Source organism: Zasmidium cellare (genome assembly GCF_010093935.1).
Source record: "Zasmidium cellare ATCC 36951 unplaced genomic scaffold M409scaffold_11, whole genome shotgun sequence".
Taxonomy (NCBI): Eukaryota; Fungi; Ascomycota; class Dothideomycetes; order Mycosphaerellales; family Mycosphaerellaceae; genus Zasmidium; species Zasmidium cellare.
In genome coordinates this window covers 706,252-720,579 of record NW_022986955.1, presented here as the reverse complement: position 1 = coordinate 720,579, position 14,328 = coordinate 706,252, and the positions used below count along the sequence as shown (strand labels likewise).

Below are 14,328 nucleotides of genomic sequence, written 5' to 3'. Positions count from 1 at the left end.
TATGCGCATATCTCGCAGGTGGTATGAATTGCTGAAGGGCGGTTGAAGCATCATTATTAGATACGGCAGCCATGCGGAAAGAGACATATGCAAGCTTAACGAAAGACATGGACATCATTCAACCCCTGCCAGAGAAGACGCCGTTGCGGATCTAACCTGTCCTCAGATCTTCAAATCTTCTCTGCCCTCTGGAGCGGCGGCGTCGATCTCTGGAGCCACAATCTCGAACCACTTGCTGAGGTCGGCGTACCCGGTGCCGGGGTTCTTGAGAGAAGCTGCACTCAACCAAAGAGCATAGCCGCTGTTTGCAGGTATTCGTCAGCCTCATATATCGACGGCCCAAGCAAAGAAGAACGTCGACTTACTCGCCGGTGGGAGTCGACTTGCCGACCTTCCAGGTGTAGTTTCCTCCGGGCTGTTCCGTAATCTTGTTCTTGAAGAAGGTCTCGGTGGGTTCCCATCCGGAGGCGGTCTTGTGGACGAGGAGGAGCTCGGATTTCTGAGCCCACGTTAGACAACGAACCCACACCTCAAGGCATTGACCGACACGTACCTCTTTGGCGTCCGAGCTCCATTCGATGTTGTATGTCTCCCCGACCGTGATCTTGCTGGGGACATCATCGAGGAGCGACTTGGCGCTTGCAATGCTCGCGGAAGCCGCGAGGACGGAGAGGGCTGTTGTGAACTTCATGATGGATGTAATGATTTGGAAAGATCAAAAGATGCAGGTGAGATCAATGGTGTTTCAATCGTTTTGCTTCGAGACACGTTGTGAAAGCTATGTACCATTGGAAAGTACCATTCTCTGTTGCCTGATCATCAATATCAAAGGATGTTGTCCACATATCGTATCCCTTCCAACGAGGCGCAGCAACACGTAACAGGGGCTTTCGAAGGATGCGCCGGCATCTAATGGACTTTCGACGAGCTCAGTCTGTGTCTTTTCTATTGGCGCCCGTGTTGATCTCAGTAGGAAATCTCCTACATGATACTCCAATGGTTCCTAGCCTCAGGCCCTGATCAGATAGAGACCAGGCACAAAACATGTAAATGGTAACGTCAGCGAGACGTGAAGTGAATGCCTTTGACTTTGACTAGCGTCTTGGCATGTGACACGCTAACTCAATCCAACCTCACACTCCACTTTCTCCAGCGGCCTCACGTCTCAAAGAAGAAACAATACAATTGCCATTGCGCGTCTTCTTTCATGAAGCGGCCTATCAATCATCATGCCTTTGATTTGCGATCTCTGAAGGATTCGTCGATGTCGGAACTTTTACTAGAAACTGGGGATGCTGTCACTCTACAGTACAAGACTGCTACTTCCGCGGAAAGAACACGAAAGACCATCTACTCTCGATGGTAGAGAGAATGAAAAGTCCGCGTATGGCTTCTTGAACCAGTCTTTCCTCGGCCTCGTCCAACTGCCATATATCAGGACCGCTCCGTGGACACGAACAACATCGTAACAAAGGGTTACCTGGTCATACTCATTCCACGAGTCGCAATGGACATTGCAACGCCAGGATGACTACGGCTCTCGATGAATTTGTGCTCTGGTTCGGCGGCAGGGCAAAGTGATCTACTGTGGTGCGAGAGCTATGCATACTGCATGTCTCGCCAGGCAAAGATCCTGGCAATTGTCTCACAGTCCAGCAAACGATGGCTACGCAGATGACTATACCTAGGTATGGCGCTCTCCCTGTTGCGTTGCTCGCAGCCTTTTCAACTCATCTACCGTCCTTGCAGCCTCGCGGGCCCCTTCTTCCCTTTCTGTTCGTTCCTTTGTTTCTGGGTTAAAGGAGAGGCAAGATGGGCTATATACTAACAAAGACATTCACCAATTCTTTATATTCACCTCCTCGCGACAGCGTGTTCCCCCTCGCGACGATGTGGTCCCCTCCCGTCACGAGCGCGCGACGCATTCACTCGCAACTCGTGAAGAGTCGACTGTTGTTACTAGGCCTCCAAATAGATCGGTAAGTTGTCCTACACGCCATCTTGCCAACAACACTCCAGACCAGTCGCTCTCTACAGATCTCCGAGTTCCCCAACTTGAACCTAGCATCTGCCGAGACACTGTTGACACCCGCTCGATTCGTCGCCTATTCTTCGCAACGCATTCTTTCAAAGCCGCATTCATGGCTAGCACTAACTCCTCCGCAGCATCTCGCTATCATCATGTCCATCATGAGGGAGATGTAAAGTCTCTAGTTAGCCTGCTGCAGTCGGGCAAGAGAGACGGTCATTGGATGTACCGTGCCCTCGCACGGCAGGTGATTGGCGATCCAAGCAAACACCGGCACATTCACGACGCTGTTCTGCATTTCGCAATCCGCGTACGATCCAACCCCAGCTACCCTCTACATCTTTCGTATCTGGAGCGAGAAGCATCCTTTCGACAGCAGATAGGCATGGACGTCTTCACCGTTCTCGACTGCCCCGACCTGGTCCCTGCCAACCCACACTTGTGCTGGATCGTGGCGAGCGCTCTCAAGATGCAAGTACGCATCTACGCCTCGATCACTCGTGATGGGGAGCTTAGAGAGTTGCGCGGTGTTGCTGGATCGTCCACGGCTCGAACTTCGCACGCACTGCTTCAGACACCAGCCAGTGGCCCTCTGGCAGTCCGCTACTCAGCTCTCCTGCTTGACGAATCAGGCAAAGCACTCCTGGAACATCTGGAAACTACGACGAAGCGAATCAAGACCCAACCAAGATTCGCCGTCTCCAATCGGTCGTTTGCCGGCCTGCAGATGCAACAGATCAGTTGGTCGCTACAGAAAGTCATTCCGCAGAAAGGAGCGCCTGAAATGAGTCCGCAAACGACCATCAAGTGCTTCAATGGGTTTCGGGCCCACTCGAAGCCAGAAGATGTGTCCGCTCCAAAGGACTTCTGCCGCATGGATACTTTCGTTACCGTCGTCAACGACCCATTACACGTGAAGCCCGCTCTGGAGATCTTCCTCAAGTCTGTAGAGCTTGCTCCTAATCACAAGAGAGACGTCAAGGTCTCGTCGAGTGGCAAGCCTGGAAAGACGCTACCTCACGTCGCAGCTGACGCAGAGTTCGTCATACTGCCCAAGGACCTCGTCGACGGCACATCCAAGGATCAGCAGAACCAGATGATCGCAGACGGCAAGGTAGAAGAGCTCAGCTCAGTTCTTACCTTGTCGGTTGGCAAAAACTGCTCTCTAGTTGTGAACATCTTGCACATGTTGGAGAACGCCAACGAGCACACAGTGCCAGCGCTGGAGCTTTTGCTCAAGAAAACCATCTTCAACGCCAAGATCATGAAGCTCTGGTGGAACTTACAATCGGACTTCTTTGTGCTCGAAAACACGATCGCACACATGTACCAGGGCACCAAGCGTGAGCCTTTCCTTTACCGACCGCATCGGTGTCAGAACTTAAGCCCTCGAACGATCACCCCAACCTTCCGGGTCAAGAATCAGTACCTTAATGGAGAGCGGCCGAAGCACATGATATTTCCCAAGGGAGATCGTGAGTGTGAGATCCACGATCCAGGCACCAACGATCTGGATATGTCCTGCCCTTGTCACACCGGCAACATCGACATTGCCGCCCTCCTGACCCATTTCGCCCTCCTCCATGGCTTTCCCATGACCAAGTGTCCATGAACTGGCCATCGCCACTACTTTAACTATGCGAATCTGCTCGGCCTCCTGCTAGGAAAAGACCGCTTGTATCCAATCTTGGAGCACATGAAGGATCAGGCCCCGTATGGACAGCTGGCGAAAGACCGATTCTACCAGAGCCTCGGCGACCCAGGGATGGAGTTGAACGACGGTGTCATGGCATATTTGACTGGAAACTGCTACGGTGTCAACATGATATTCGAGCAGCTGTTCGCCCGAGACGATTTGCATTTCGTTGCGAGCCAGGTGTACTCCTGGGCACACGCTGAATTTGCGCCAGAGTTCATGAAGAAGGCACTTCCGCAAGGACCGCAAGACATACCAGGTTCTAGGTCCATCGGCAACCTCCCTTTGTTCGACGACTACCCCAAGACCTTCAAGCGAGAGGCTTTCTGCAAGGAATATGCGCATTTGAGAGGTTACGACGTGCGGGAGATGGACGACTCGGTCGTCGCATCTGCCTTCCTTGCACCTTGGCAGCACGACGAGCGTGTCAAGATCAACAGGTCTCTGGTGAAGAGTGGGAAACTGTCCCGAGCTGCTCCATCGAAGTCGATCTACGCACCGTTGGAGGAGGACGATCAGAAGGGGGTTGATCAGCATAAAGCGGCTCTGCTTCAGCAGACGATGGACCCTATGGCGCTCTGGGTTCCCGCCACATGCGCTAGGATCTTCCAGGAGGACTACCCCGACCCGATTGTTCGAGCTGGTACCACTTATGCGGAGGCTCTGATCGAGTTTCTGCAGTTTTCACGATGCAAGGACGCTACACCACCTCCTGGATTTGGCGCCGCTGTTGGAAGCGAGCACGGCTTACCATCGTGGCTTGGGCGTGTGCGTGGAGCTGGCTTGAGCAACGCGCGCAACATCTATGAGGCCTTTCAGGTCAAGACCGGATCCGGCGCTCTGCTTGGCGAACTCTCCACGACATACCACCCCCCGCCAATTATCGACTCTGCTAAGCCAAACTACGCAGCCCTTGTAAGGCAAGCCCTAGACGAACAAAAGCGTCAGGGCATCGAGAAGGTGGCAGTTCAGGCCGAGCAAGTCCGCGACATTCTCCTCAAGAATATCGCAACAGAGGTGGAGCTCAACGCGAACCAAGGGCTTCCCAGTTTGACTCGCCTGACCGATCTCATGGATCCAGAAGGCAGGGAGTACCGGCAGAGAGTCGAAGCCACTCCTGAGTGGAATCGTCCTGATTTGCAGTTCACTCCCACGGTCAAGGTAGACGGCGCTTGGAAGTCCGTGGCCACTGAGATGTTGGCCGCGCTCGATGCCATGGAGATCCCGCCGGTAGAGCAGGAGAAGGAAGAGACAGGAGAGAAGGAGCAGCCAGTGCCAACGCGATCATGGGCAGAGGTTGCGCGAGGATCGAAGTAAGCGCGGCTTTGAGTGGTTCGTGTCTGTGTCGTGGCTTCAAATACGAGGGAAGTCGAAAACAGACTACAAGGCGTTGGTTAATGACCGGATCACGAAGCAGGCCTGGGCCAAGGCAAAGGACGTCTGGATCCAAGGAAAGCAGGTCTACGAAGACCTCATTCAATAGATCATCAACGGGGGCGACTTGAACGACGCTCTTGGCCTGCCGACTACAACCGACCGCATTGATCTCTTCGACCCAGAGGGTCGCGAATACCGGCGTAGGGTCGAAGCAACGCCGGCATGGAACCGTCCTTCGCTACCTCCATTCCCTGCGGCTGAGGAAGACGGGAGGTGGATGTCGAAGGCGACGGAAATGCTGGACGTCCTGCCAAAGGGCCTGTTCGCTTTTGGACGTGGCTATCAGGCAGCTGGACAGGCAGGTCGACCTTTTAGACCCCCTTACTCCTACGCCAAGGTCAGCAACAAGGAATGGGATGCGGAGTCGAAAGAGGTCAGAAGGGTGTCGTCGCCTGGAGAAATGTGAGAGATGAAGATGGAATAGATTGTGGAGAAGATCTCGAGACTGATAGTCAGACAGGAGGAGGAGGAGGAGGATTTTGGCGCTTCCAGAAGCCAAGACGAATTGATCGCGACTAGGATCGATCAAGAGAAAGCAGTGCCTTTTACGACATAGTACTTTCCCATCTCATGCACAACCCCCTTGAAATGTTCTCTACCACCTGTTACTTGCCCCTCCTCTCCTCCTCGACCTGCTCCCTCAGCACCCCCTCATCCCCTCCATTGGCAACATACCACTTGGGATCCAAATTCCCCAAACTCAAATAAGGACTACAATCCGCCCCACCCTGCGCGGTGATGCGATTCTCCACCGTCCATCCCATGCCCAGACACGCCCAGGGGTTCTTGTCGAAGTAGGAGATTTCCATGTCTTCGTAGCGTGGCGTTTCGATGACTTGTTGGTAGTGCATGGAGGAGCCGGGCCAGACGGCTGTGAGGGGAAGGGGTATGTTAGTGAGGGTGGTAGAGGGGGAGGGGGAGGGGAAGGGGGGACTTGCCGTTTACGCGGCCTGTGTTGTTGTCTTTGTACCAGCTGCGGCAGTCTTCTTTCCAGACGGTGTGTTTGATCCATTCCTGTAGAATCACTGTCAGTGTGAAGGCGAGGGGGTTGTGGTGCTGGAGGGCTTGCTTACCTGAACGTGGTCGTTGAACTTGTCAGTGATGTCCTGCTTCGGAGCCCAGCTCTTGATATTCTCATTCTGCATCTTCTTGATGATCTGGATAGCGTAATCTGAGACCGTGTGAAGAGGACCCATTACGCTGCCATTCATGTTCTGTTAGCTCAGTCCTTCATTGCTCGATCTCGAGAAGCTCAGTACGGACCTTCCATTCTCCACCGGCCACGTCGGCCCCACAAACGTGATGAAGTTGGGAAACTCAGGAATCGCCAGACCAAGATATGACTCGGGACAGACCTTCCACTTATCCTGCGCACAAACAAACATCAGCACATACCCCCATTCCCTCTCAAAGACGGCCACACATACCTTCAAATCCACGCCCCCCTTCCCAACAAGCGGAAACCTGGGCCGATAACTAACATCAAACCCAGTCGCACAAACCACCGTATCCACCTTTCTCTCCACCCCATCCTCGCCCACGACCCCGTCCTCCGTGCAGCTCGCCACGGCCGTGAAATGCACATCGACGTTGGGTTCTTGGATCGCCAGCATGTAGGGGTCGCCGGGCGTGATGCGGCGGCAGCCGACGCCGAATTTGGGCGTGAAGCCTTCGAGGAGGCGTGGGTCTTTGATGAATTCGGCCATGCGGGCTTTGAACATTTCTTGGCCCATTTTTTGCGCTTCCGTGCCGGAGTAGAAGGCGCCCCAGAGGCCGTTGACTTGGTCTTCGATGTCCTGTGGGGCGATCATGTTAGTGGAGTTTTGTGTGGTTGGGGGAGTGGAAGGCTGACCTTTGCGTGAGCGACGAGAGCCTTGGGGTTGTGGCGAAATTCATCCTTCTCCTTCTGGTCATACTCCTTGTTCTGCCCGTAATTGTTGGCAATCTGCACAAACCAAACCCTGTCATCCCCGTCAGCACCACATCACCTCCTTCCTCAACCAACTCACCCCGTCCTCACAAAAACATCCAAATGCTTCACATGCGGCTGCATCGTAGGCACGGTCTGAATCGACGACGCTCCCGACCCAATCACCGCCACACTCTCCTTCTTCCACTCCTCCGTCTGATACTCACTCGGCCACCTCGCCGTATGAATAATCTTCCCTTTGAACCGATCCCTCAAACCCGGTATATCCGGCCACTTCCAATTATTCAAGATCCCCGTGCCATGTAGCAGAAGATCGCAGTGCTCTTCGAACTCGCGCGGCTCTTCGTTGGGTTTGGACTGGCGGAGTTTTACGCGCCATTGGCCTTTGCTGTCTTCCCAGTAGGCGCCGATGACTTCGGTGTGGAAGGTCATGTATTTGCGCAGGTCGAAGGTGTTGCAGACTTTGTCGAGGTATTTCCAGATGTCGGGGGAGTAGGAGAAGAAGCGTGGCCAGTCGGGGTTGAGGGCGAATTGGAATGTGTAGGCGTGGGAAGGGATGTCGCAGGCGCAGCCGGGGTATCTACGAGTGTGTTAGAGGTGGTAGCATGTGTGGATTCGAACGTCATGCCTGTTCTCTAGCCTTGGATAGGACGCATAGGTTAGCAAAAGCTCCAAACATCAAGAACAACCATCTCCTCACCAAGTCCCACCGATATCCGCATTCTTCTCATAGATCACATGCTCAACATTCTCGCACAGCTTCTGGATCTGATATGCCATCAAGATCCCCGTGACGCCACCTCCAATCGTGAGGACTTTGAGCTTGCGATTCTTCGGGTCTCTGTGTTTCTTGTTAGCAGCTGTCTCGAGCTCTCACGCTTCTTCTCGGTCTACTGACTTCCATGTGAGGTCCTGCCTGATGTCGTACCCAGAGGATCCTGGCTGGGAGTAGTCGAATTTGCCGCCTGCGGCGACGCCGTTCAGATCAGGTGCCATTGTAGTCTGTGCAGTGAGATGAAAGCAAAAGCAAGAGTGGGATAGAGGGAGTGAGAAGAGATGAGAAGGAGCTGTGGTTTTCAAGTCCTACCTGTGAATCGAAGCTAGCGACCTACTCTTTCCTAAGCCATGCCACACGGATTCATTGCCTCGGGTTCGTTTGCGGTTACACGGCCGCCGCGCACCGCAACACGCGGGTGATCCTAAGATTCCACAGAGTGGGCCTTGTATGACCCTCGATATCATCTCGTACCCGAGCTTGCGGTTGGAGGCGGATTCGAACTCCATGACATCTTTCGACTAATCCCTCAATGCCCTACCAGATAGGCGCCTTGTTGGGATTTCAGGCGCGTCAACGGGTCCGACTCGAGCATGATGATTAGGCTTTGTGCTAGCCAACCAGTTTCTCGCAAAATATGAGACACCACGCAATGTCGTCCGAGAAGAAAGCGGGGCAGGGCAAGCGCCATGCAGCTAGAGCCTCAAGGTGGGGTTGATTTGGGGGGTCGTTTTGGACGGCGGTGACTTCGCAATCTCGAAATGCGATTCTAATCCTCTTCATTCCGCCGGATGTTCCCCACGGTACCGCTCTGGATGCAGAGTAGCAGGATCTATAGGGCAGATGCATTCCCAGCCGCATCTCATCCAGCCTTGCCTAGGGCTTCGGAGATTGTTTTGCGACCAATCATCATCCCAGCAGAATGCGGTCTCGAAAGGCATCTAGTAGGCATTGAAGGTGTAGAGGAGGTCTCTCATCGTGATTAATCACAGTCTTACAACTGCCAATCCATTCGACATCTGACTGCCGTGGCAGGCTGTCAACAGAGATAACAACCAGTGGTGGCACGCCTATTTGGGCCTCGTCGTCGTCTTCGATCGTGCCTGAGCTGTGTGCCAGCCATGGCGTCTTTTCGGCGCCGTACTTCTGGTGCCAGATGTCAAAATCTTCATCGTCGTCTTCCGTCTGAGTGCTTGGCGGTGGTTTATGGAACAGATTCCAAGCACGTCTGACTGTATCTGCTTTCGCAGCCAAGCCATCGAGCTCGGTCCCTGAACACGCGATAAGTGCAATTGCGTAGGAATAGCGCCTCACCTTCATTACCCGGCTGATGCGAGAAAGGTGTTGTAATGCGAGGACTGCTTGTCTTGCAAAACTCTGAGTGCGAGAAGGATGCGAGTGCTTCGGTAGGTCCATCGTAGCAGGTATGAGGGGTATCTGTCCTGCTATCAAGACGGCACCGCCCATTGATTTAGAGCCACAGTTGTCGGAAAATCTGACGGCTTGAGAGTATGGCCCGATATTCGCGGGGGCCCAGTATGATCTTGACTGCACATGTAAGCCCTCCCTTGGATCCGGAGAGGCAGTGACACTGATGGAGAGGAGTGCATCGGCTGGGAGCACACTACCACAAGCTATTGTTGCTCGTGCTGGTGGATTTGGACTGACAAAATAGCTCCCGTATACTGCATTCACGGCCGCAAAGTCGCCCATGTTTCGCAAAGTGATGACAGTGTAGGCAATATTGTCCGGACCCTGATTCCTGCCGCCCAGCTGCGCAATGATCCTGTCCATGATTGATCTTGTTTGCTCGGCTGGAGTGTGGCCTGCGCCAGTCAGGTTCGACAGCAGCACGAAGTCATCCGTTTCAGAATTACCACCAGTAGGTGATTCTAGCTTCGAGGATTCTGAAGGCGTGTCGGTATGCTCATGGTTGTGCGCCACAAGAGCCTCATACATGGCTTGGAATTGGTCTTCAAGAAGTGGTGGTCTGGGTAATTCAGCTGCAGGTGCTGTTCCAGCTTTCGGGCAGACACACGGCTGGCTGATCTGTACTGAAGCACTGCCAGCCTCGCCAGACAGAATGTGAACTCCTTCGGGAGGGACAACGATGTCGTATTTCCACAAGGGAACAGGGCCGCTGATTGCCAAGGTTTCATATTCGCCACCTTCTCCGAGCACGGCACCATCTCCAGGCGAGCCGAACCTCCCTGTAGCCTTCATGAGTCGTGCAATAGTCCGTCGGTCGGCAACATTCTGCCATAGAAAGCTGTCGTCTAGCCCACCAGAAGCTACCTTGATGATGCGGGAGTCCTGGCCCACGGAAGCCATGTCTTCCAGCAGAGACGATGGCGTGTGAGGTAGTAGCGATGGCCATTGCCACAAGTATGAGAGAGGTGTGAGCCCAAGGCGAAGAGCGACAGATTCGACTCGTGTCCGCTGGTAATCTGAGAGTATGGCGCCAGTGCTCACAGCGTTGACCTCTGGATGAGCAGCAAGGACTTTCCGTAGAAGTGGCAGGAGTGACTCAGTCTCGTCCTGCGCAGTCTCTGTGGTCACACCATAGCTTTTGTTCTGATTCGCGGCACCGCCGATGATATCCTGCCGGTAAAGAGGCAGTCCGAGGGCTTGTTCATAGAGGGGAATGACCGCATGCCCGACAGTCTGGTACATGTAGCTTTCGAGATCGTCGGCCTGCCCAGCTCCCTCTACCTGAGGAGGGTGCAAGTTCGCCAATGCTACGACATTGTGGCCGTTGGCTTGACAGTGGAGGATGGAGAAGAAAGAGTCTTTGCCGCCTGAGATGAGGGCGACGACATTGAGGTTACTCATGCTGTGAGCTAAGGGTACATGCGGATCTGCTGCATATGCACTTTTAGGGCAATGCTGAAAGCAGCTGACCTTGCGAGCGAGCGAGGTCTGAGAAGCGAATGAAGGACAGACACCTACAGAGTATCAGACGACAGCCCGTACTGACTCAGCTGGATGATGATAGCTACGTGGAAAGTTGTTCGGTTGTCAACGCGCCAACAAGGCCACGCAAAGGAGGCAGTCGAGTCGGAGGTGGCTGGCAGAACCAATGATGCAATATGTTTGTTCTTGGACGCGATAGACGCTGCAAGAGTCACCACGGAGGAGGTGTATGCGCAACTTGGGGAAATTTCTGATCGCGTCCGCCGCACGAAGAAGGAAGAAGATTGGACGTGAGGCCGAAAATTCGTGATATGCGACCGCCAAGACAAAAGCGCTCGGTCCGCTTGCCTGGACAACCAATGAGGAGAGGTCAGAGCACTCGCGGTGACGGCGCACTCGACTTCACCTCCTCGACTTCAATCTCTCTGCGCATGTCTCGTCTATTGTCACAAGATTCGTCTCTGCCATGGGAAGATGGCATCACAAGTGCTAGGACCTCTCCGTTGCTTGCTTCATGCTTTGGCACACGAGACCTGTCCGTTGCCTGTACAATGCAGCCAGTGCCCTCCCGATTCCAGATTACTTATCCAGAGGCAACAACTCACTCATCCATCTCCTCCACGTTCGTGTCGGCCTTTGAACAGACATTCAGCCGGCAAATGGTGGCTGCCACGGATGCCCACACTCATCCGTCTCCAGGTACTCCGCATTGATCAGCAGGCACATCTCCGCAAAGCGGCAAGAAGAGGCAACGACATGCAGAAGCGGCAGCACAATCCGGAACTCTTTGCTATAATGCGGGGAACAATGTTACATCGATAGGTGGTGGTAGAGGAAAGTATAAATTTGTACAAAACGACTTCACCACGTACAGCATTCTTTTCCAGTATCAAACTTTCAGTATGGCCCTCTCCAAGTCGCTGGCGGCCATCATACCGCTTGCCGTGTCTGCTGTAGCAACAACATATCAACCCAGTGGAGGCCAGCATGGAGGACCCATCATCTCCGTACGCGGTTCGCCTCCTGCTGGAGCTGGCATTCCATGCGAAGGTTTCGTTTCGTACTCGATTGAATTCAGCTCTTTCGTAGACTTCGCTGGAAATACGTCGAACCCAAACGTCTTTTCCGACAATCTACTCAACAACATCGGAAGAATCAGTGGCACGAAGCCTCATATCCGGGTCGGTGGCAACACACAAGACTACGCCGTCTTCAACAAATCACAAACAGAGGCCTTCATCGGAATCTATGATCCAGCAATCACGGAAGACTACCCAACGACCATTACCATTGGACCGGCCTTCTTTGATAGCTATCATACTTGGCCTGGCACGAAGTACGTACATGGTTTCAACTTGGGCCGAAACAGCACCACAGCAAGACAAGGCTTGATCGACTCTGCCCCGTACGCCTGTAGAGCTCTGGAGAATGGACGGCTGTTATATTGGGAACTCGGCAACGAACCAGACCTCTTCAAGACCTCCGGGCAGAGAGACGTGAGGCCACCTACCTGGAATGAACAGGACTACGTGGATGAGTGGCTGAAGTATTCGCGAGAGATCCGTACTGCTATGAGAACAGCATGCCCTGAGCTTGCGACTGATGCAGCCTACAAATACTATGCACCTTCCTTTGCAGGCACAGGTACCAACAGTCTCGATCCGATTGTGGCATGGCAAGATGGACTGGACGCCGACAAGGACATCGCAATCATCAGCTCTCATAAGTAGGTGCTGCGTAACCACATCTTTGCCATCATCACTAACAGCCGCAGCTACATCAGCGGAGCCGAATCCCCTGGCGTGACCCTCCAAGGAACCCTCATGAACCACTCCTCAACGGTAGCCTCAATCGCCAAGCAACTAAACGAATCCCGCCGCCTCGCCGCCCTCCCCGACAACATCAACCCCAACCTCCCCTTCATCCTAGGCGAAACCAACTCCCTCTACAACCAAGGCCGACCAGGCCTCTCCAACACCTTCGGGGCCGCTCTCTGGGGCGTCGACTTCAACCTATGGTGTGCAACGAACAACATCCAACGTGTGCACATGCACATGGGCACGAACTACCGCTACCAAAGCTGGCAGCCCATCGACACCGACAAAGCGACAAAGGGGACCAAAGCGCCTTACTACGGCAACGTCGCCGTGGCGGCTTTCCTGGGCGACATCACCAAGTCCGTACCCAGCATCGTGAACCTCCCACTTCCCAACGAGGAAGAAGCAGCCTACGCAGCCTACGTCAACAACAAACTCGCCCGCATAATCGTAATCAACATGATGGTGAGCCTCCACCCTCCCACTCCCGCATACCCCCAACAATCTAACCCCCTCCCCTCTCATCTAGTCCTACAACGCAACCGACTACAACGCCGAATACATCAACACCTACCCACGCCCCACCGAAAACTACTCCTTCCAACTCCCCTCATACCTCGAGGGAAACTTCGGCATTCAACGCCTTATCGCGAATGGTAGCGATGCGATCTCGGGCGTGACATTTGATGGGTTTAGCTATAACTACGAGCGGGAGAATGGTAGGCCGGTTCTGCTGCGGAATGTTACCCGTGGAGAGGAGGTGAGCGTCTCGAGAGGCAGATTGAGTGTGGGAGTGCCGAGGAGTAGTGCGGTGATTGTGGATTTTGGGGAGGGGAGGGGTGGTGGACATGGCGGAGGATGGCACTGGGGATGGTAGAGCGTCCTCCAACAGCGAGACTCGCACAAAGCAAAGCAGCTTGTCGGACTCTCCAGCTGCATCACGTCCTCGACGCGTCTCTCAACAACATCACAATCACAGTCGACCATGCTGCCGTCCCACCATTATCTCTCACCTCACTATCCTCCACTTCGAAGGAACCACAGCACAGCCGCCATCCCCAAAACCACGACCACGAACAAAAAGATCCTCCTCCTCCACCCGAACCCTCGGCACCGAAACCACGAACCAGTTCGCATCCCCCATCCCCATCCACGTCTCGCAAACATCATCACAAACACGGAAGCCGTCCCATCCTAATTGTGGAGACAAGCCACACTCGCCAAAGGAAGAGTCCCAGAAGCCACACCAAACTTCTTGATGCACTTCCACAACCTGATTGGTCCCACCCCTCCCCCTGAGATTGACAGAACCTTAAAACCTGCCGTGTGTGTACCATAGATCTTGGACATCCTGTGATCCTCTTCCACAAACACTACTACTGCCTATCTTGTTCTCCTATAGCGTACATCGTCACCGTCGCTAGATCTATCCTTTCTCTTCTACATTCTATTCATAGCCATCGCGTGGCCCCACAAGCCACTCAGCTTGTATGTATGCATCCCGCACCATCACAATCTCAGTCTTGCGTGTGCGTACCGAGAAGAGTCATGACCGTACCGAAAAGAGTCAGGACTTGTTGTTACTTGTGCTTGTACTTGTGCATGACATTCGCACTCTCCTGTTTGGGACACGCATACCGATCTCTCTCTCCCTGTTTGTCGCTGACAGGTCGCATGCAGCCCGCCTCCATTGCTATTCCTGTCTCCTTCGCGGACGTCTCTCCTCTCCTG

The 14,328-nt window shown here is 53.9% G+C and overlaps 5 protein-coding genes across 5 annotated transcripts; 2 read left to right on the top strand and 3 right to left on the bottom strand.

Annotated features, from left to right (window-relative positions):
- Window positions 1-162: 162 nt before the first annotated feature.
- Window positions 163-691, bottom strand: M409DRAFT_21027 (uncharacterized protein; the record flags this gene model as incomplete). The annotated part of the gene is made up of 3 exons (XM_033805664.1): window positions 163-301; window positions 366-499; window positions 554-691. 3 exons carry the CDS (start codon window positions 689-691, stop codon window positions 163-165), a joined length of 411 nt encoding a protein of 136 aa, XP_033669905.1.
- Window positions 692-1,662: 971 nt separating this feature from the next.
- Window positions 1,663-5,568, top strand: M409DRAFT_52987 (uncharacterized protein; the record flags this gene model as incomplete). The annotated part of the gene is made up of 4 exons (XM_033812234.1): window positions 1,663-1,688; window positions 1,721-3,504; window positions 3,694-5,038; window positions 5,307-5,568. The coding sequence occupies 4 exons, from the start codon at window positions 1,663-1,665 to the stop codon at window positions 5,566-5,568; spliced, it is 3,417 nt and encodes a 1,138-aa protein (XP_033669904.1).
- A 199-nt stretch (window positions 5,569-5,767) lies between these two features.
- M409DRAFT_65333 (uncharacterized protein) lies at window positions 5,768-8,088 on the bottom strand (the record flags this gene model as incomplete). Its single annotated transcript, XM_033816461.1, has 9 exons — window positions 5,768-6,033; window positions 6,101-6,176; window positions 6,236-6,362; window positions 6,426-6,529; window positions 6,590-6,958; window positions 7,015-7,123; window positions 7,172-7,553; window positions 7,803-7,933; window positions 7,991-8,088. The coding sequence occupies 9 exons, from the start codon at window positions 8,086-8,088 to the stop codon at window positions 5,768-5,770; spliced, it is 1,662 nt and encodes a 553-aa protein (XP_033669903.1).
- A 688-nt stretch (window positions 8,089-8,776) lies between these two features.
- M409DRAFT_52985 (uncharacterized protein) lies at window positions 8,777-10,699 on the bottom strand (the record flags this gene model as incomplete). Its single annotated transcript, XM_033812233.1, has 1 exon — window positions 8,777-10,699. The coding sequence occupies one exon, from the start codon at window positions 10,697-10,699 to the stop codon at window positions 8,777-8,779; it is 1,923 nt and encodes a 640-aa protein (XP_033669902.1).
- Window positions 10,700-11,682: 983 nt separating this feature from the next.
- Window positions 11,683-13,474, top strand: M409DRAFT_65331 (glycoside hydrolase family 79 protein; the record flags this gene model as incomplete). Its single annotated transcript, XM_033816460.1, has 4 exons — window positions 11,683-11,726; window positions 11,757-12,506; window positions 12,555-13,062; window positions 13,127-13,474. The coding sequence occupies 4 exons, from the start codon at window positions 11,683-11,685 to the stop codon at window positions 13,472-13,474; spliced, it is 1,650 nt and encodes a 549-aa protein (XP_033669901.1).
- Between the last annotated feature and the right edge of the window lie 854 nt (window positions 13,475-14,328).